Source organism: Mus caroli, unplaced genomic scaffold (genome assembly GCF_978045245.1).
Source record: "Mus caroli unplaced genomic scaffold, Mus_caroli_1 scaffold_19, whole genome shotgun sequence".
NCBI lineage: Eukaryota > Metazoa > Chordata > Mammalia > Rodentia > Muridae > Mus > Mus caroli.
Genome location: NW_028227274.1, coordinates 51,494,226 through 51,515,724, shown reverse-complemented (window position 1 = coordinate 51,515,724; position 21,499 = coordinate 51,494,226). Strand labels below are relative to the sequence as shown.

Sequence of the window (21,499 nt, the reverse complement as noted above, 5' to 3'; positions counted from 1 at the left end):
TCAGTGGCTGAGTACTTGCCGCTCTTGCAGGGGACCATGGTTCCATTCCCAGCACCCACATGGTGGCTTACAACTGTCTGTAACTCCACTCCCAGGAGACTCACAGCCCTCTTCTGACCTTTGAGGCACCAGGCATGCACATGATACACATACACAAACTCAGACAAAGCACTCATACACACAAAATAGCCAACAAATCTCTTTTAAAAATTAGAAATGAAGTTTAAAAAGGAATAAGGGAAGCAGAAGGAACCTGCGGAGAGGAGAAAAACGGATTTACAGCCCAAGCTGTCAATCATGGAACCAGACGAGTCGTCAGGAAGACATCTCAGAGGAGACTAGAGACACTATCACTCCCATAGTTCATATGAAAAATAGCATTAGGGTTAAAATATACTATTTCTTATTTATAAACTTAAGATGACTCTTCCATACCTACCTCCAGCATGCTGCATGTGTATTCTTTGCTGTCATATGCTCTATAGACAATGACAATTTTCAGAGCACATAGAGATTAGCATTTTGGACTGGATGATATGTTGTCCCCAAAGTCACATGTTGCCGGCTAAATCTTCAGTGTTGAGGAAGGGGCATTAAGGAGTAACTAGGTTTAGATGAAATCATGACGTTGGAGTTGACTTCTGTGATTGCTTTAATCTTGGACTTGCTGACTTCAGAACCATGAGAAAGCAAGGCACACTTTTATTCCAGCAGGTTGACACTTCGCTAGGGCAGTTTGAGAAAACTGAAGGGGTGTCAAGCATATGAAAAAGATCCTGTGTAAATAGCTTTGTCCCAAGGGTCAGTGGGACAGGATCATCTCATCAACACAGCCCTTGTTGGTAACATTTAAGACCGGTCTTAAAAGGGTCTTTCTCACTAGGGAATGTCGTTGTTCTGTATTGGAAAGCAACATAGCCACTCTTAGTCATCAATGAGAGTAAGCAGAGGTGAAATGAGGAGAATTCTCCTAAAGGGGAGATGATTTCAATGAACGATTGCCTCCTGATAATTGCAAGCTGTTGAATCATGAAGTACAGTGATGCGTTGGTTTTCTAGGACTGCTGGAACCAATGATCAGAGATAGGTTTTACAACAGAAATTATTCTCACCTTTGTGGAGGCTCTGCGGCTCTGAAATCCAGGTGTTAGCAAGCCATGCTTCCTCAAAGGCTCCGTGGGAACATGCTGTGTTGCTGGCTTGTCTCTGGTAGTTCCAGACCACCCCATGGCATGGCAATGTGTAACTCCAGCCTCTGTCTGTCTCCACATGCACTCCCATCCCCCATCCCCGTCCTTTCACATGCCTTTTCCCCTGTCTCTTCTGAGGACCCTATGAACTGGATTTACGATTCTCCTGTATAATCCAGAAAGCCCCCAAGATCACTTACTAACATCTGTAAAGACCCCCTTTTAAAACACAGTTACATTTATAGATTTGGAGTAATTATCTTTTGTATTTTTGATGGGGCAAGAACCATTCAACCCACTGAAACTGAAAAAAAACAAACAAAAACAGAAGAAAAACGTAAGAACTCAGAAGAGAATATAAGTAACGGAAGCATCAAACCTTTGTGTTAAGGATGTGGGATGTAAAAGATGGCATTGCCATTTCCAAAGTACTCATGCGTGCAATCATGTTTGAGTATGTCTGTCTCTACGTTTACATGCACTGGCTTCCTGACAGCCGGGGGGGGGGGGGGGGAGGGTTGTGGACTAACAGGAAGGCCCCAAAACAACTCTTTACTCTTTGTGACATGGTAAGATCTATCCTATCTGGTAAGATATATCCTATCTGGTAGAAACCTATTTTGGTCGTGCCTGGGATCCCAAATCACTGGTATTCTCTTATAGGTGGGTAGAGGCATGCATAATTTCTATACACAGATTTAAACAAACAAACAAACAAACAAACAAACAAACAAACCAATGACGATGACAACAACAACAACAACCGAGGGCCTGGGGAAGCGGGATGAGGTCATTAAGGAAGGGCCTGGGGAAGCGGGATGAGGTCATTAAGGAAGGTTTCTCCTTGCTATCAGCTGCCTGGCTGCAAATTGCCTACTTAAGAGATGACAAGATGCTCTAATGTAATGAGCTGGCCTGGTTTTCTTTCTGGGTGTCTATAGGACTCCTAAAAATCATGAAGAAAAATAAAAATCCTGGTCCCCCCAGCCCCTGTTCCTCTTGTTACGTCACTGTGAGCCCATTAACCCTTTTTGGGGTTCCTCACTACTTAGAATCTTCTGAGATGTAAATATAACTATCTGACTTTATTATCCACAGGGACTTTGTTACTTCCACCTCCGCTCAATGTTCTGAAGATATATATAATTGATATTGAAAGGTGGTATTCCAATTGAAAGATCTAAGAGTCAGGTATCTTAGTGTGGAGTCTGGGTCTCTTTTACTAAAATTCCTTGTAAATTTTGCTATACTTGAGAATTTTTCTATAGAACATTATTTTTATTTTTATTTTTTTCTAGCACAGTCACCAAAAGCAATTTTTTCCCCTTTGAGAAACATTTTAACTTTTATGTGCAATACCACTACAGACACAGGAGATAAGAGTAATAAAAAAATTAATAACAGGAAAACATGAATTCAAGTATGAGACAAACGTCCCAGGGTAGGGCTCTCTGGGTGTCACCAGTCAGGAGCCAATGTCCCTAGGAGCCTTGGTTGGTGGCACCTAGGTTAGTACAACATCCAAACATGTATCTGCTCATTTAACTCACAGCTCAGAAGGCAGCTCCTTGATCTGCCTGGGCTTCTCCCCGTAAAGGACTAAGCACTCGCCTGAATCTGATCCCATTGGGTCCACTTGAGTTTCTATGACTTCTGTATTTTGATTGAATACAGGTTGTTCATTCCTTTCCATTTCTTATTCCTACCACGTCCCATTCATTTCTTTATAAGCATTTGCGACTAAACAGATGAAGGACAAACACTCCCGGCTCATGGACTTAAAGCCCCATCGAAAGTCCTCAGAGTTGTCCCTGCCACAAGGCTTAAGAGCACCCATCACCTCCAGCCTTGCCCAATTCAGGAGGCACCGACTGAATCTATAGCCTGATCAAGAAACAAACCACATAAGAGGAGGCCATGACTAGTCCAAAAGTCCCCCTTTCCTAAAGGCTATCCAGAATAAGACTCAGGTGCCCTACCGCTTCAGAGAATATTCAGATATAAATAGTGATTTCCAGCGTAATCTTTTTCTCAAGAAACATTTGTATGTTGTTCCTTGGCAATGGCCTATCTCCACACTGTCCCGGAAGAAGCAGATTATGAGTTAAGCTGAGGGGAGATGGTCTAATCCCTAGGCTTCACTACTCTGGGAGGAGCAGTAGGCTTGCTATCTGTGTGTCACATGCTCATGACACTGAGATTGTCCGGGGACTATGGATAAATAATCTCAAAATGAAATGTAAGCATGAAAACCCAATGACAACATTTCTTCCTGATGACTAGAAGAAGAAAGCGGAGAACCATTAGCCAGTCCTCTCGTAATCTAAGATCCAACACACAGTCCATCAGCAAATACTCTACTGCCTATCTAAGCCCAGGACCGACTCTACCCGCACCCTGCTGCCTTTGCCACTATCACCATACAGATAGTACCATAATCTCTTGCCTGCTCGGAGCTCTCCCCCTGGTCATCTCCTGTGGCCAGCACATGTTCTACTCTCTCTCTCTGTCTCTCTGTCTCTCTCTCTCTGTCCCTCTCTCCACTTTATTTGTTGTTTATTTCGGAGATTCTAATTTGACTACTACATTTTCCCTTCCCTTTCCCCTCTCCAAACCTTCCCATACACCCCTTCCCACCCTCTTTCACATTCATGACCCCCTTTTCACTAGTCGATACTGCATGCACTACATGCATGTGTATATTTATATATAATCCTAAACACAACCCATTGAGTTCAAGTAATGCTGCCTGTATGTAGGTTTTCAGTGAAACAGCCAGATGGTTGCTTTCAATGAGAACCTCTGCTTCTGCTCAATACCAGCCTTCCCCACCTTGCTCAGAGAAAACACTATGTTCCCACAATGCCTTTCAAAGGCTCTCCATGACCACCCTGTGGTACCGCCTACCATCTACTCCACCCTCAGGGTCTCAGAAGCTCACATACTTCTTAGTCAAGGAGAACTTTACTCTCCAAAGCAGTAAGACGTTAATCACATAACCGTCTCAGCCTTCCTGACTGGAAGCCCCAATCCTTACACACGGAGAAGGGTCATAGACCCTTGTCACTCTCAGAGCAAAGGATTCTACTTCACTCCAAGGGTTATCAATGTCAGAGATAATGGCTAGCTGGTCCTCTGGGCCTGAATTTTCAGGGAGTAGACTTGACTTGGTCAAGCAAACAAGATGATGCCATCTGAGAATTAAGCCAAAAACAGAAGCCACGGGACTAGCTTTTAACATTCCCTCAAGTAAGTCCTATTATCTGCTAAAGCTCCTCCAGTGTCTATTGACTGACTCATCCACACTAGAATCAGTTTACTCTGGAAAATGACCAACCTGGGATAGGGATATAGCTAGCTCAGTTGTAGAACACTCACCATCTTGTGAGAGCCATGGGTTCATTCCCTAACACAGAAACACACACACACACACACACGTATATGTATGTGTATGTGTATGTGTATGTGTATATGTATCACCATGGGACTGGAAAGACAGACTCCAAGGGCAAGCAATTTATCACAGAAATGTTTTTATTAATCAAATGTATTTATACCTCTTGGTTAGTGATCACTAAATTTGTGCCTGTTTTTCATTTAAGTACAACCCAATCAAGGGCAGACTCTACCACAAGAGTTTAGTAGCAGGCATGAACTCATTGGTCTTTTCCAACTTTCTGTCTGACTTTAAGATCTAAGCTTAATAGAGTTTTGTGGGCTTTCAAGGTAAGCATTTTGTTTACCACCCTACCTTCGGGGCGGGCATTCCCTCTTACTGTGGGCTGCTGCTGTGACTGGTCACATACTCAGCATTGTCAGTCTCATTCCCTCGATGGACTTGTTCCAAACTTCAAACAGTAGAGCTCAAATTGAGGTCTTGCCCAAGCCATTGTATTTGGTGGGAAGTTGAAGACGGTCATACTTCTATTCTAAACACTAACCGTAACTTTAAAACAGCTGCCATGTCCCAACAGGATCTCAACAGCCACTTTGTACCAGCACACTGCAAAACTGAGTGTCTTCCCTTGATGTGACAAACTTAATGACCTAGGGGACCTGAGGCTCCCAGGATTTTTCTGCTGGTGTGAATCAGTTTTTCATACTCTCACATTTGAACCAGGGAATTCTCCCCTCATACCAGAACTGAAACTTCCAAGGAGGATTTGTCTCAGGTTGTCCCTGTTTCATTCTCTCCAAGTTGGGACAAATCAGAGAATGTGCACCAGATAGGTAAGGGGAAAATAAGGTTACAGGTACTGACTGGGCTAGCATTTGATCATGCTCACATGTGGACCAGCCAGGACTTCCATTTGGACATTCGGTCTGGAATGGCTGCTCTTGCCAACATATGGCAATCACCTGCCGTGGTGGGATTTCTTTTCTTCTTAAAAGCAAAGAGTTCTGCTGTGGAACTGTATCTCCAGCTTGTTAAGTTTATACCAAGATTGTTTTGGGTTGGGAGTGACATGCCAAGCTTTGGGGGGGAAAGGAAGGCAGTAACAGAGATGTTTTGCAAGGCAGAAAACAGGAAATACCAACGAGGAGCCTGCCATGTTCAACTGGCTTTGAGACACGTCCATTGCTTTTTAACAAACGCCCCTGTTAGAAGCAGAATGTTGGCTAACATGGCACACACTGCTTTCAGGGAAGAACTGCCTGTGGTAGTAAAGTCAGCTCATGAAGAATCTTGTAAATTTGCTTTTGGAACAAACTTCAAAAACAGCTTCATCTAGATTATAAGCAAGAATCTGAAGTGGGCCCCGGAGTACCTTGTGCATATAACTTCAGTGTTTGTACTTTTGACACACCTAACCTCTAGTGATCCATTGCTTTAAGCCAACAGGTTAACCAGAGAAACCTATATTCTTCGTGGACACAACTACATGATTGTTCCATTGATGCCTGAAAAGTAATTTTGTTAGCATCCAGACAGAACAAAGAAAGTCCTGCTTCCCCCCTTAATTGAGGAAGTTTCTTGCTTGTCAATACTACTCACGCCTGGTCCTCTCTTGGATGCTCTCAAATGCACCACACTTTCTACCTTGCCTGTTGCCATTTGTCTTATTTGTTTCACACACTTGAGAGGACTGCCCCCAATTTTGTTATTGTTGCCTTTTTTTTTTTTTTGAGATAGAGACTCACTATATAGCCTTAGTTGGAGTTGCACCCTATGTAGTCCAGACTAGTCTTGAACTCACAGAGATCTGCCTGCTTCTGTTTCTCAACTGTTAGGACTAAAGGCCTGTGCTACCACACCTGAACACTTACTTCTTTTTGTCTGGTATTGTGGAATTTCAGTTGTGTGTTTAGACAAAGTGGTGTCGGCCAGCCCCGAGGTGTGTGGAGATTGCCACATCACATATCACCCACTGCAAAGATTCATATGTGAAAACTATTTTAGCGTTCTTTTTAAAAACATATTTTCTCAACAGACACTAATTCATTCATTTTAGACAATTCCTGTTCACTAAGCCAGCGTAGCCTCTGGAAAGCACACTCCCCTTTTAAAATCACATGGTTTTGGCGTGGAGGATTATGAAGCTACTGAGCTAATACTACTAGGTATATACGAGAAAAGGACAATGAACATTTTTGTCATGGAGTCGTGAGGGCTATGTTGTACAATCCTTATTAAGTCCCTAGAACAGTACCTGGCAGTGGTTAGATAACATGAGCTATGTCTCAATATCTAAGGGCAGCTGCTCAGAACTGTTTTGTTTGACCATTAGCCTACCCTCAGGAGACTCTTTCCTAAGCACTAGGGGAAAATGGAGTAATAATTTTACCTTTATGCTCCTTTTTCAAACCTATTTGGGGGGGGGCTTTGCCATTTTGTAAATTAATCTGATGAACCACCTGACTCATTATTTAAAAGAAGAAAGCCCTTCGTGGGCCAGGACTATGGCTCAGTGGTAGAGCACTTGCCTAGCCTGTGCGAGCCCCCGAGTTCAAGCCCTGGTACCATCCACTCACCTAAAGAAACAAATGGAAGAATCCCAACAAACTAGTGATGTTTCTAGAACCTACTGTTATCCTTCAAAGGTTCAGATCTTTTAGAATCAGGATTGGATATCAGGGATTAGAGATGACTGGGCAATCAAGTTAAATTGATATCGAAGAGTTTGTTATTCCTGGCCTGGTTTCTATAGGTGTAACCCTAATGGGACAGCAAAGAATCTGTTATTAAACAGAAGGGTGCCGGATAGGCAGAGTGACCCCTGAACCCACACCACTGTGGAACCGCTCTATACTGTGTGATGTGCTCTGTTCCCAGTTATGCAACCAACAGCTACTTATGCTTGTTAACTTTACATTCGAGGGATACTTTAAAGTAAACAATGCAGGTACTTTATGAAAAACAACTGAATATTGACTTCTTGCCTGAGCCATAAGAGCCAATCATTACTACTTAGTTTCACCAAGGGAGTTGGGAGTCAAAGTGTGGAATCCCAGCAGAACATCTTCCCATTCTATCCATCAGGAGCTTGACAGCAGGATTAAATCGGTAAAAGCACTGCTATTCTTAAACTGTGGATGAGTCTCTACTCTAGTCAGCCACTTAGAAGGAAAAGACCATTTTCTCTCCAACAGTTAAATCCCTTTCCTTATGGTAAGCACCTGTAATGAAGCCGCAACACGGCGTTCAGCATTTGATGGATGAATGAAGGGATGAACCAGTCAACCCATGGAAAAGCCAATGAACTGGTAAATGAACAATGTTTTCTGAGGTCCGGGCTAACAGGTTGTGACCCCTGTGTGCAGGGGGGAAGGGGCGGGGATCACAATCCTTTTCTGTTCTATAAAGTTTCCCAACAAGAATATATTTAATAAAAAGTTACTAATGAACTAAGGTATATACATTATGCACAATTAACTTTACAACTCTAATTACCTATACAATCATATTGTGAAATATAACTCTCCTGGGGGAAAAAAAAAGGTAATATTTTTTAAAGATAAGGGCAAAACAAACTGAAGTCAGAAAAAAAGCTAATACAAATTTCCTAGGGAGCTTATTTAGCTTTCCTTCAGGTAACTGGGATTTCCTTACAGAAGTGTGGCAGCCTGTATCTCCACCCCTTTCCTCCCTACTCTAAGGCCTTCATAGGCGTCGCCCTTTGGCTCAGTTAGGTAAATGAATGAGCATACATTAGGATGGTAAGTAATAACTTTTTAAAAAAGTGTATATTTGTTATCACTGTGAGTACAGAAGCAGGCACCATGATGTATGGGTGGAGGTCAGAGGACAACTGGGGATCAGTTTTCTCCTTCCACCATATATATGGGTTCAGAAAGTGACCATTGTGCCTTCATGCTCCCCTGGGAAGCCCTATGGTGAAAAGAGTCATCCTCTGTCTCTTAACAGAGAAGACCTGATTCTGTTCTGACCACCCATCCTTTTTATCTTAGAAAGTATCTTTCCTCACACCTCTATGGGGGCTGTTATAGTTTCCACCAACCATTTACTGAGTCTCAAAGGATTATGTGCACACTTGAAATCTTAAAAATCCCCAAAGCCTTTCAGTTAGTGGTTACAAGAAGCCCCTGCTCTGCATGTATATTGACTAGAAGCTTTGAGACCCTCATGACTGCCGTACTTGCTCTGGGTGCCAAGTTAACCTGCAGGAGCAGGCCTGTCCATAGACTGGTAACCCAGGCTGCCCTGGGAGAAGCTGGATCCACGATATGAAATTTGCAAGTACCAAAAATGCCTAGAAATTTAGAGTATCCAATTTCCATTATTTTTTTAAATTTTAAGCAGAAAATATTTTCTGGCCAAAGTCTGTTAAGATGCATGGGGAAAAAAAAATCCATAGTAACCAAAGTAGTAAGGAGCTCCGTGGAGACTCTTAGAGGGGAGTTTTGGTCCAGCTCACTGCCACAGGCAGCAGGAGCTGAGGGACCAGCTGGCAAAGCCATAAGAGCAGTAGAGAGCATTGTTGTGGAAGGTTCCCCCATGCCAGACCTCCAGGGAGGAGCTCCCATCAAACCCTGGTGTGTTGCCTGATGTGGAATGAGGAAATGAGGCGAGTGGCTACGATGATTTTTCTCACTGGGGGGAAGAGATGAGAAGCACAGAGATGAGCATCAGCACACCCAGAAAGCCCAGCCAAGTCGTTCACCTTGGATGCCCGAGCATTTGCTCCGGGATCTGTCACTTTCTCAAAGGTGAGCGGGGTCTGTATCCTGCACGTCCTTCTTACCTTTCCTGGTAACACACACTGGCAAATGCCTCCCTCCCGTACAGGAGGGAGCTGTGAAACCTGAAGGCACTCCCACATACCAGAGAGGATATCTGACTGCCATGCCAGAGAGGCGACACAAACTGGGAGAAGATTCCCGATGAGGCCAAGTGTATCTCTGTGGCTGCAAGCCTAGCCATGGTTATAGGCACACACCAGTAAATCGTACTGTTCTAAATGAAGCAGTTGAGTGCCAAGGTATAGAAAAGAGGAGAAATTTAAAAGAGAGGGGGAAAAAATAGATGGCTTAGAAGCTAACAGCACTCGCTATCCTTGTAGAGGACCCAGCTCCATTCCCAACCCCCATAGGGTGGCTCACAACCTGGAACTCCAGTTCCAGGGAATCCGACGCCCTCTTCTGGCTTCTGCAGGCACTGCATGCACATGGTGCACAGACATACACGCAGAAAAATACACATAAAATAAAATAGAGTTTTTAAAAGGAGAGAAAAGAGAGCTTTCTGGAGGACCAAATATATCATAATATATTAAGCTGAACCACAGTATTCCTTTCTGAAATTAGTTCTCTCTCTCTCTCTCTCTCTCTTCCTCCCTCCCTCCCTCCCTCCATGTGTGTGTGTGTGTTTGTGTGTGTGTGTGTGTGTGTGTGTGTCTGTTCTTGAAGACAATGAGCAAGCTCAAAAAAGAGGCAGCCCTTCAAAGGCTGTTCTTAGCCATCAGATGACCAAGAAACCAAGAAATGTCACAGAACTAAGCACTCATTAGGGCTGTTTGTGAAAGCTGGCACTGGAGAGAGACTCGGGCTACAAGTCTCTACTGGGAGCGAATAGACCAAAAGCCATATTCACCATCACGGGTTCCAATGGCAAGACCTTGATCCAATTATTCTGGGCACTATCACTGAACTACCACGAGGCCAATGGAAGTTAAACTCTATGCCAAGTACTCCTTGAGCATCCCAAGCATATACACGGTTCCTTTTCTTTTGACTAATCAATCTTGAGAGAGGAAACGGTGATCCCTATTGATAACAGAAGTTACTGCTGGCCGTCTGAGCCAACCCACCCTTTGCTAGGCTAACTTCTCACATGTTTTCCTGTCTGGCTGAATTCTCCTCCCTATTTCTTTGGCAATAATTCTGCCACACTTAGCAGGGAGTGAAGGAGCATCCAGGGCTTCCCTGTGTGAGGAAGATGCCATTGCCCAAACTGAATCTGCCAGTGGGCCCGCACGTGATGATTCACGCATCCATCCCTTGCCCAGAAACGACGACAGCGGAATCACTCGAGGCCTAACACCTTAGCTCCAGCCTCAGACCAAAGAACTTTATTTCTGTTTTCTTTTTTTTTTTTCTTAAGCTAAAATGTTATTGAAACCAACATTTTTTTTCTTGACTAGCTGCTTCAGAACAATATATATTGTATTATGAAGCTCCGTACACTTTAAATGTGTGTGAAATCCGGACAGGACAAAGCAAGCCCTCCACGTTCATCCTTTGCGTTTGCGTCTGAAGTCATTTTCTTCCTTTTCCAGCTTCAGTTCCAGGATGCGGGGTGGGAGGAGCCCCATCAAAGTGCGTCAGGAGCGAAAATGTGGAACTGGGCTGCCTCTAAGGCTACAGGCAATGGGCGGGCTGCGGGCTGCGGGCTGCGGTGCCGCTTCAGCCAGGTTCTTGCTTGGGCCTCAAGCCTTCCTTGCTGGGGAAACCAACATCGGGCGGGCGAGCCAGGCCTCCACAGGAGGAAGGCCATAGAACGGGTCCCCTTGAAACATGCTACTAGAAAAAAAGGTGCGACGAGAGTCAAGTCCCTGTGCGTTCTTACAGCTGAGGGCAGAGAAATCTCCCTTTGGTATTAAATAACAGTTTTAAAAAAGCTTTTTTAGAAATAAAGCAAACACACGGTTGGGACTGGAAACACGAGCCATCCCAGGTGAGCTGTCCACGGAAATCTGTCTCATCCCTAGTCATAAATAAATAATCTCTTGCCTGGTCTGACTTCCACGCCAGGATCAATATCTCTTAACATCTTACTTATTTTATTACTGCTTTTGGTTTTCTGGGACTGATTGAAAGTTGTTCAGAGGAAATCTTTGGTTTTGCTTAAGTGTCCGTGACATTTAATCATGACTTTCCTTGCTGTTTAATTCCGGCCAGTCAATCAGTTAATCCACTTCGATTGATTCTGGGCTCTCGGTTATCGGCTTGCACTCATTGGGCATGCGCTGGTGTCGACTCAGCTGCGTGGCCTGGGTGAAGCTCCTTTCGCACCTCTCGCACCTGGTGGAGGCAAGAGAGAAAATTGAGACCAGGGTGCGGGGCCTTCGGGGTGATGGGCTTCCTCTCATCGCGACTAATCAGAACAGACACTCCAAAGAGGCTTCAGGCTTTACTGGCTCAAGAGGTTTAATTGGTGGCTCCTTCCAAGGCCTGGATGCCTGGGATGGGACAAAGCCCGTCTGATGTGGAACAGAGGGGCCTGTCAATAGGCCGGGGGAAGGTGATTTCTCCAGAGAGCCCTGTCCTGCTGCCGCTCTGATCACTGTCAGTTCAAATAGATAAAGAACAAAAAGAGATTTTTAGGAGTGAGCCATCAAAGCTCCAGCTTGTCTGCAGTTTTCTGCTCTGTAACCCCACGGAGAAATTGATGACAAATAGAATTTCACCTGCTGCTAATTTAAAACCCAGAATTCTACTCCCCCTCAGCATCAACGGCCAGAAAGTGAATCATCGCAAAATTTGGGAACTAGTGGAAGCAATGCCTTCGTTTTCAGGGATGGGGTAGGAGATGAAGGTAGAGTTGGGAGTCGGGGGAAGAGCTGGGGTGGAAGAATTATGTATAGGTGACTGATTTTTTTTTTTTTTTGCTAATGCTAATTACAATGTCACAGCCCAAGCAACTTTAGGGTTAAAATACTTTCTAAGACTAGAGTTTGCTTTGTTGAAAATAGGATGACTCAGAAAAACTGGGAATCAGGATGCTGGGGTGGTTGCAAGGGCTCAGCCTTATAGGGAGTACAGTATATAATATATATGTGGGCCCAGGTATCTGAAAGGAGAAAGCAGGCATTGTGCTTCAAGTGTCTCTCCTTTGCTAAAAAGACTGTAATCCAGAGAACCTGGGCCAATTCCTGTCTTCCACAAAACCCACTCTCGCATCCTACTTAATCTACTGAAAACATAACAGGCACACATAATCTTGTTTCTGTGTTTCTGTGGTCGCCATACTTAACTCTGTGCACACACACACACACACACACACACCATGGCAGCAACCTGGATTATACAGTGACTCCCCCATCACCATCTTACTTGTCTGGGCTACCTCAAGCAAGATCAGACTGGACAGCCACACTGGCAATCCCAAGAGCACTCAAGAGGAGCTCCAAAAACCTTCTAAACCCACTGGCTCTCAGAACCCTACACTGTTGGAACCTGGGCACGAGCAAGCTGGAGAAAGCCAACTGTCCTGCAACAGAAGAGGAAGCCACACATCCCATTATCTGGGGAGCATTCCAGTTTCCTCGTTAGTAAATCATGTACAGAAGTAGCTAGCGAAATAGAGCATATCCATCCAGCTTAGATTCTCAAGTGCTTGGGACTGTTGGGAGGCTGGAGTTTGGCTACCTGATTTAAAGTCGTGGTTCTCAACTTTTCTAACACTGTGTCCCTTTAATACAGTTCTACATGCTGTGGTGACCTCCAACCATAAAATAATCTTCATTGCTACTGTATAATATAGTATAGTTCTATATTCATATCTGTAATTCTGCTACTGTTAAAAATCGTGATGTAAATGTTTTTTGGAGATAGAGGTTTGCCAAAGGGTCACAACCCCACAGGTTGAGAACCTCGGCTTTAAAGTTTCCAGGTTCCTGTGCCAGCTGAGGGTGCCAGGATGAAGAAGTTGTGTTTCTTTGATTGTCTTTCAGGGAATATTTTTAGCAGCCTGTTCCACTGTTAAAAAAACTGCACGGTGATCTTGACAAATGTATAATGTCAGCTTTAATGTATCAGACCTATCAGCTCAATGAAAATAACTCAGAAGTATTGATCACCTAATGATTTTTGGTGTATTCATTAACGTCCACGGGCAGCTCATCCCCTCTCCGGAGCTCCAGGAGTGCTGATGACACGCCGGCGAACTGCTGATTGTTTATTAGAAAACTGATTAGGTACTGGATTAGTGTGTTAAAATATACTACCTTTCACGGCTTGACAAACTCCCGAATTATTATATTTCTTTTTTTTTTTTTAATTTTGAAGCTGTGGGATCAATTTCAAGGAGAGCAAAAATGGTTTGAACAATTGCGAGGAATGACAATTTGCCTGGCTGTGCCTTTGCTCTGCTCATCCTGTATATTAAAATGTGAAGAATTCATGCAGAAGAAGCCCCAGTGCTTTACATAAGGCTGAAGTCTAAATCTCTGTGTGCTACTCCAATGTCCATGCAGGATGAGGACAGCAAGGAGGGTCACATTCTTCTCCAGGATTTGGTTAAATGGCTCAGTGAGATTTCTGGGCATAGAGCAATCTGTTAAAAGCATCAAAAAATTTTTTTTTCCCAATCTACAGAGTTTGAAAGAAGACCACTCCTTTGCAGGCAAATATCATATCTTGTCATCAAACCGGAGAAAATAACATGCAGATGTGGAGAAATTATTTAAATTTAGATCCTACCCTGGGGAAATTTCCTCTCCTTGGGAAATACAGATTATTAGACATAATATCTATGTGGTTTGAGAATAAGGATTTATATATTTGGGAAATTAAAGACTTATAAGAATTATCCTTTTTAAAAATAAGACTGGGGTTTCAGTTTTATATCCATTGTCCTAAACTCTAGATGAGAAATCTCTATAAGTTATTTCCACAGCTTCATGGAACTCATTAGAAAGACCTACTCCATCAAGTACCTTGGTTCTGGGAGGTCAGAGGATGGCTTCAGCTGAGCTGCCATTTAACCCTGAATTGCAATCTTGTGCCTTCCCTTGGCACGGGCACTGATGTCACAGCCTTGAAGGGAACATCACGGACACATACGTGTGGAAAGTCTTCCAAACGCTTCAGCAAACAGAAAGTCCCCAACTTCCTATGGGTACGAGAGTCTTAATTAGCCTTGATTTCCCTTTCCCATCTGACACCCTTCTTTTGTAACTGTGGCGGTTGAATGGACCACCTGAATAGAAACATCACAAGGTGATGTAAGGTTGTAGTACACAGAGAACCTGCAAGAATCTTTCTGTGCATCTGCCGTGTGCCATTAAAATACTTGAACTGGACCGAACTGCCCAGGACTTCGTACATGGCAAATGCTTAGTGTGTATGTTCAGAGTTACTTTGATTTTTGTCTACATCTTGCTTAAATGGTAGATGTACTTTAGAATTCTCTTTTGTTTCTTTTTTTTCTGAAAAACAAAACAAACAAACAAACAAACAAAAAAAACCCTCCCTTTACTGAAGGCAAAAACATCGTGGTGAGTGTTTTTCCCTTGCTTCTAAAATCAGTGGAGTCTCCTACGGCAAGTCCTGGCCTGACTGTGCAGCTTCCCAGGTCAAATGTATCCTCTAGTCCAAACCTTGGGAAAGCTCATTTAGCAAAGAGAGAGAGCAATGAGTCCTCACTGAGAGCCCTCCACCACCACCAACTAGCTTTCCTACAGTACAGTGCCCAACCATTGCTGTAATGTCAAATGATCCCTTCCTCCTTGTGTCCCAAGACTTCCATCTCATATAGCTAAAACTAAATGCTAAAGCCTTTGAACCAGTCCTTTGTTTGTTTGTTTGTTTGTTTTCTTATGGGAAGTCTTTAACTTGGAAATTCCAAGTCTTCAGCCTAGGTTAGCTCTTGACAGGTTCAGGGTCTATCTAGAATTTAGAACATAGGTTCTTCCGGGGAGATTCCAGGTAATCAGATGTGAGGCGAAGCCTGCAGGAATCCTAACCCTCGCTACCACTTGCCTGGTCCCCTTGGGAGCCTAGCAGTTTCCATGTCCCTCCAGCTAAGTTCTAAGCAGCAGAGCTAGGTCCAAAAAATTACTTTTCCTGACCAGCAGACCTGGTCTCTGCTCATCCTGGAGATGCTGAGAAGACCTCTTGGATCAAGGAGACAAGTTGGGGATGAAGCCACTGGATCATCTATGTGGAAGTTGCCTTGGGCTTACAGTTTAGGTTTGTACATCTTTACAAGATTCTTTTCAGCCTCTTCAACGTTGTTTAAGCCAATGCCCATTAGTTGAAGTAGTAAAATTAACTGTGGTGGTGAAACCATTTTTATTGACTAATCTGCAACAGAAAGTTTTTTTAATGTTTGTTTTATAAGCTTGTAAAAGGATATCATAATATTTACAAATGTCCATGGGTTGGATATCCATGGGCTGGGTTAGAAGATTCTCAAACTCCTTTGCAATAGAACAACCCTGATAGATCTTGTATACACTAAAGGATTTAGCTTTCCGTTTCCTAGAAGATGTTTAAATCTTGCAAAGTTAAGCAAGCACTTAGCTCTTCTCTGGGCCTATATATAATTTGATCATTTTAAATGCCCCCCAAGTACGATAACATGTGGCTATTTTTGCCAAAAGCAAGAAGAAACCAGACTGAAACGGCCAGATAGAATGCTATCCAACAACCTGGCTGCTTCGTGATCTTTTTGTTCAGTTGTTATTCCCAGAATTGAAAGCAGGTATGAACAAAAGAGCAATACTGTCAGAAAGGAGGGGAAAGACAATTACTAAAGCACTTTGAATATTACTCTGATGAATTAAAATTAAGTTAAGATGGCAACCCTATTGGAAACATGACAAAAACAAGATGTTAAAGGAAAAAATTGAGTGGAGCCAACGAGGTAACATATAAGTAACACCTTAACATTAATAGAAATCTATTTCCCATCTTGACCCTCAAACTGCTTCAATTAATTACTAAAATCTATTTACACTGCAACAGATAAAAATCAATCTGATGCCCAGCACCGGATCCATTTGGCTACCCTCTCTAATACACGGGACCAATGGGGTCAGTCCTCAGCCCTCCCAAACTCTCTCAAAGTGGCACAGTTACCTCCTACCTCCAGACCAGCTGCAAAGCCAGAATCTGTGAGCCCTTGAGAATTGGGCCTGATGACAGCATCCATCAAGCAGCCCACAAACACCCAAGGCAGGGAATTTTTAAGTCCCTCTCAGGATTAGAAAAATGAGGCCTCTTTGGACTATTGCATCCTCTGAGGACAGAGCTTGGTTAGTATGTTTGGTTTGTTTGTTTGTTTTTTAGGAACCATCCTGTCCCACTTAGCCAGAAGACTTTATGTAGTAAGCAAGTACACAGACAGAGACCATCACTGTTTTTTACTATTAATATAACAAATTAAACCATTAAAGGAACACAGGTGACAAAGGTGGAGTGACCAGAAAGATGGCTCTGCAGGTAATGGTGCTTGCCACCAAGCCTAGCAGCTGGAGTTTGATCCTCTGGATCCAAATGGCGGAAGGGGTGAACCAGGTCCTACAAGTTGTCTTCTGATCTCTGCACATACACCACAACACATATATGTAGCAGCACACAAAAAGAATTAATCAATTAATTAATATTTTTTAAAGGATGATAGATAGAGGTAAAGGCTTTTATGAGCCCCTGCCTTGGTTGACAGACCAGTGAGGCAGGCTGGTCCCTATGACAGTACCAACAGTACACTGTTACCATGAGCAGTACCTGGCCTCAGGATGAACACAGAATGAGAAACTTCTTGGCTGAGACCAAGCAAGTTTAGTCTCCTACTGCAAGAATCACTTCCTGCTCTGTTTGAGCTTGTCCTACAGAAGGTAAATATGGCTGGCCATCTGTGTTTTTAAATTTTATTTCACAAGTAGGGAAAGCAAGCACAGGAAACAAGCAGAAATGTAATAGTGTTAAGAGAAGAGTTCACGGGTCCAACTATTCTGAGACCACCATTAGTCATGTATGGTTTGAACTCCAGGTAATAGCCTCTTCTCCCTTCATCCTTGTCTGATGAACTTCTGATGATCCTTTAGTATACATGCTAAACATATCTGACGATTCCATTTCTCTGATACTCCTCAACACTGTATATACACAGCTTGTTATACTTTTCATCCCATGTTATATTGACTGACTGATTGACTGATGGATGGATTGGGCTTCCCCTTAGAGGGTGAGGTCTTCAAAGTAAAGATGGAAAGGGGTAGAGTCTCATTCACCTTTGTATCTCTTGTGCCTAGCAGGGTGACCAATGGAAAAGTAGGTCATTGTATTGTATGAACACATGGATAGATGGATGGATGGATGGATGGATGGATGGATGGGTGGGCCATTTTGCATAGTTCAAATGTCTGCTGCCTTGATTAATGAATTATATGTTGAAACACACTCTTGTTCAAATGCCCTTACCCACATTCTCTGAATACCAAAAACTTCAATATACCCTTTGTTTTTGTTGTGATTTTCATCAGCCTGATGGTTTTAAGCTCCAAAGTTTATGCTAAAGAGCCACAAGTTGTCTGCCATCATAGGTTCACACTCTAATAAGTGAAAAGAAACCCTCATTAGATTCACGAAGGAGTCACATTCTCCAAGAGGATTATTCAAGCATCCTGAACTATGACCATTCTCTTCATGGTTATGGGAGCCTGCTGATGGCCAGAAATTGCAAACCCTGAGCCAGGACCAATGTAGCTTTCCTTACTTCATTTCCAAAATGTCAGCTGAGAAACCCAGGAAAACCTCTTCTAGCGCAGATGCTGACATGACAAGCAGCCTTCTCTACCAGCTGGGCTGAGGGGAGCAAGTGTCTGGCAGTTTCCAAGAAAGATAAGGAAAAAATAAAAAAGGTGGACAACTGGCCAGTACTTACTTGAAGGGCTTTTCTCCAGTGTGGGTCCGGATGTGGTTGTTGAGGGTGGTGGCTCCAGCAAAGGCACGGCCACAGTAGCCGCACTTGAAAGGCCGGTCACTGGAGTGAGTGACTACGTGGTTCCTCAGTTCTGACGGCTGGGAAAAGGACTGTGAGCAGTGGCCACACTGGTAGGGTCTGAAACAAACAGAGAGTGACTGGTCATGGCTTCCTGAGTCAGGCAGCACTGGGAGGAAAGAGACCACGACTCTGGTGACATTCAATCCTCTTTAAAGACAGGCTCAGAGCACAGGGCGGCTGAGCTCTGCTACTTGTTGTCGCAGGAACAAAATTCACAGAGCTGCTGAGACACAGCGACTCACAGGCAAGCATTCCCTTCCTGTGTTAATCATACTCTTTCAAAAACAGCTATTTGATGGTCTTAATCTCCCCACCGGCAAATACTGGCACACACGTCTGTAAACTTTACAGACATTAGCAAGGGATTAATTAAGCCAAAAAGCACAAAAGAAAATACATAATTGTCTTTTATGGCTCTCTAGTATCCTTTACTTTTCAAAGTGCTTTAAAATTAATTATCTACTTTAATCTTTACAGTAATCCTCTGAGTGGGACAGGGGAAGCAGTTGCTATTATCACGGTTTTGGCACAGTCAACAGAGGACAAAATGTCCTCAAAGGATATAGCCATTGATGCCAAGGTCATCATAGGCTGTTTGAACCTTATTCCAAGTGTTGGGGAAATAAGTGGGCAAGCAGCCAAGCTGCATGCACACTTTAATAAATATTAAACTGCCTTAGGGTCTACTAAAGATGAACCCAGACCTGTACCATGTGTGTCTCTTTAAAAAAAGAAATCCTGACTTCTCACCCACCCTAAATATTGATCTACTGAGTCGTCGTCTTCTTCTTCTTCTTCTTCTTCTTCTTCTTCTTCTTCTTCTTCTTCTTCTTCTTCTTCTTCTTCTTCTTCTTCTTCTTCTTCTTCTTCTTCTCCCTCTCAACACGTATGTTGAATGTATGTATGTATGTATGTATGTGCACACCTGTACCTGCTGCCAGAGAGGGTGTTAGATCTCCTGGCACTGGAATGCTTACAGATGGTTGTAAGCTGACATGTGGGTTCTAGAAGCCAAACCCAGGTCCTCTGCAAAAGTAGCTTTTAACCCCTGAGTCACCTCTCCATCTCTCCGAGTCTTCTTCTTGAATCTCACCTCTCCACTGACTCCGGTTGCACGAAATGATTTGTGACAGCAAGAAATGACAAATGTCACTGTGCTTGCAGGGAGGTGACCATGATGTAAGTGCCAGTGGGAGGAAGTTGTGACAAATACCTGATAATTAGCAAGATTATCAGAGCACACTCTTCCCAGCTCACGGAGAAGTAAATCAATGTTGAGTTTTCATAAAATAGATTAAAATTCTGTCTTCTCTCCAGAAGTTATTCTGCTTACTCAAGCAGAATCCAGTGAGTGTGAGGAAACCTGAGGACTTGTCCCTATTCAGTGCCATTTCAAATCATTTCTTGATAGGCCTCTAATTTGTTTATCAAATTTTCTTTTGTTCAGGAAATTAATAACGTGCCTTGAAGGATCTTCGCCTCACTCACTGAGGCCTGGTTTGCAGCCCAGACATTGGCTGAATTTAAAAAGCCAATGGTGAAGTAGAGCTAATTGCTCTGCCTTTAACAAACGCAGAAGCGCCAATGACCAGACACCAAACTGAAGGGCTGAGAGACAATGGTGACCGTACATGTTCAACAGTTCAATTAAGTGCAAAATAAAGTGTACCCTCTCATTTGTCAACTGAAGTGCTTAATTGTGGCTACTTGCCTCACTGAACACAAATACTATTATTTTACTAGGCTTCAGCACACTGAGCACTGATTGTAGAATTTTTTAGCTTGATTAATAGTCCAGCATTGGTCAATAACTCAATACTATACAATTTTAATTACTTACATTTAGAAATCTATCTAACTGCTCTCAAACAGGTTTCAAAGAAATACATAAGAGTCCTTGGAAAGGAGTTTATCAATCTTGACAAATTACACATGCATTTTATTATAATTATAAAATAACACTTTGAAAGCCATTAAAATTGCCTACCGAGGAAAATATCCTCCCGGCAAATCTATTCTTGGCAGTAAATGTTGACCTTAAAAAGAGTTCTCAGAAAATAGTTCTCTGGGGATGAAATTTTTTACATGCTATTGAGGATCATAAACAAAATAATATATTAATATATGCTATATTCTCTGACAATTGATTTTTCTAATAGTGAAGGGACCATTAACATTTATTAGCCTCTGGTTATCTATTTTTAATAGCTATCACTATAAACAATAAGCCACTAAATAAAACCAATTAATCTTTTTCTTTTTTTTTTCTAACTCTTCTGTCAAAAGTTGGGGTGATTTATTTCCTGCAGTCAGAAGTCAATCCATCCTTTTTGTGCTGATAGTGACAGTGGCAAAGATTCACAGAGAGGATGTGAAAGGCTGATGTAGAATTGTGTCATCAAGGGAGAAGGGGCAAAACCCTAGAGCACCATTTCTGCCTGGGACCAGCCAGAGAACACTTGCTAGGGATTCTGTGGAATAGGCTTTCAAAGATATCACTTAAGGTGTGCGTGTGCGAGCCCATGTTGGTGCATTCATTTGCGCATGCGTGCATACATTTGTGCATGCGTGTATGTGTGCATGAGTACCTATGGCTGCCGTCATATACCCTGGATCTGGAGTTACAGCTAATTTTGAACTATCCAATATGGGTGCTGGGAACCAAACTCAGCGACCTGCCGAATAACAAGGCCTCTCAACCACTGAGCTGTTTCACCAGCTACTATGGGACAGTTTTTAAAACTATGTGGAACCCAGCTTGGCAAGACAAAAGTGCCTAGAATAGGAGAGGTATGTCCACCTCGGCCTCTGGATCTAGTCAGCTATGGGATGGGGCTAAGTCACTCAGCTTCCCTGAACTCTGTTTTTGCATATCATATCTTTCTCCTGCTTTGGGGGAAAATAGCTAATGTTGCCCAAAAAGGCTTGTCAATCATAGCATTTCCAGTGTAACGCCACCTTGCATGATGGTCGCAGCTAGCTCCCTGCCCACGAGCACTTTCACTCTCTCTCCCTGTCCCTGTTCCCCAACCCCCTATACCCTAAAATACGGACAATCTTTGTGCTTTGGTAAAACCTTGAGAATTCTGAATAACAAGAAAATCCTGTAACAGAATAT

General features: G+C 43.1%; 1 protein-coding gene across 2 annotated transcripts in view; it reads right to left on the bottom strand.

Moving 5' to 3' along the window:
* Window positions 1-10,718: 10,718 nt before the first annotated feature.
* Prdm6 (PR/SET domain 6) overlaps window positions 10,719-21,499 on the bottom strand; it is a 102,580-nt gene continuing 91,799 nt past the window's right edge. Inside the window, exons 7-8 of one of the 2 annotated variants that reach the window (XM_021150657.3) lie at window positions 18,262-18,438; window positions 10,719-11,672 (exon numbers count right to left, since the gene is read on the bottom strand). In XM_021150657.3, coding sequence (XP_021006316.1) covers window positions 11,558-11,672; window positions 18,262-18,438 — 292 coding nt within the window. In that variant the 3' untranslated portion in view covers window positions 10,719-11,557. Of the gene's footprint in view, window positions 11,673-14,309; window positions 14,485-18,261; window positions 18,439-21,499 lie in introns of those variants that run through there. The other variant, XM_085833553.1, reaches the window with a different exon arrangement.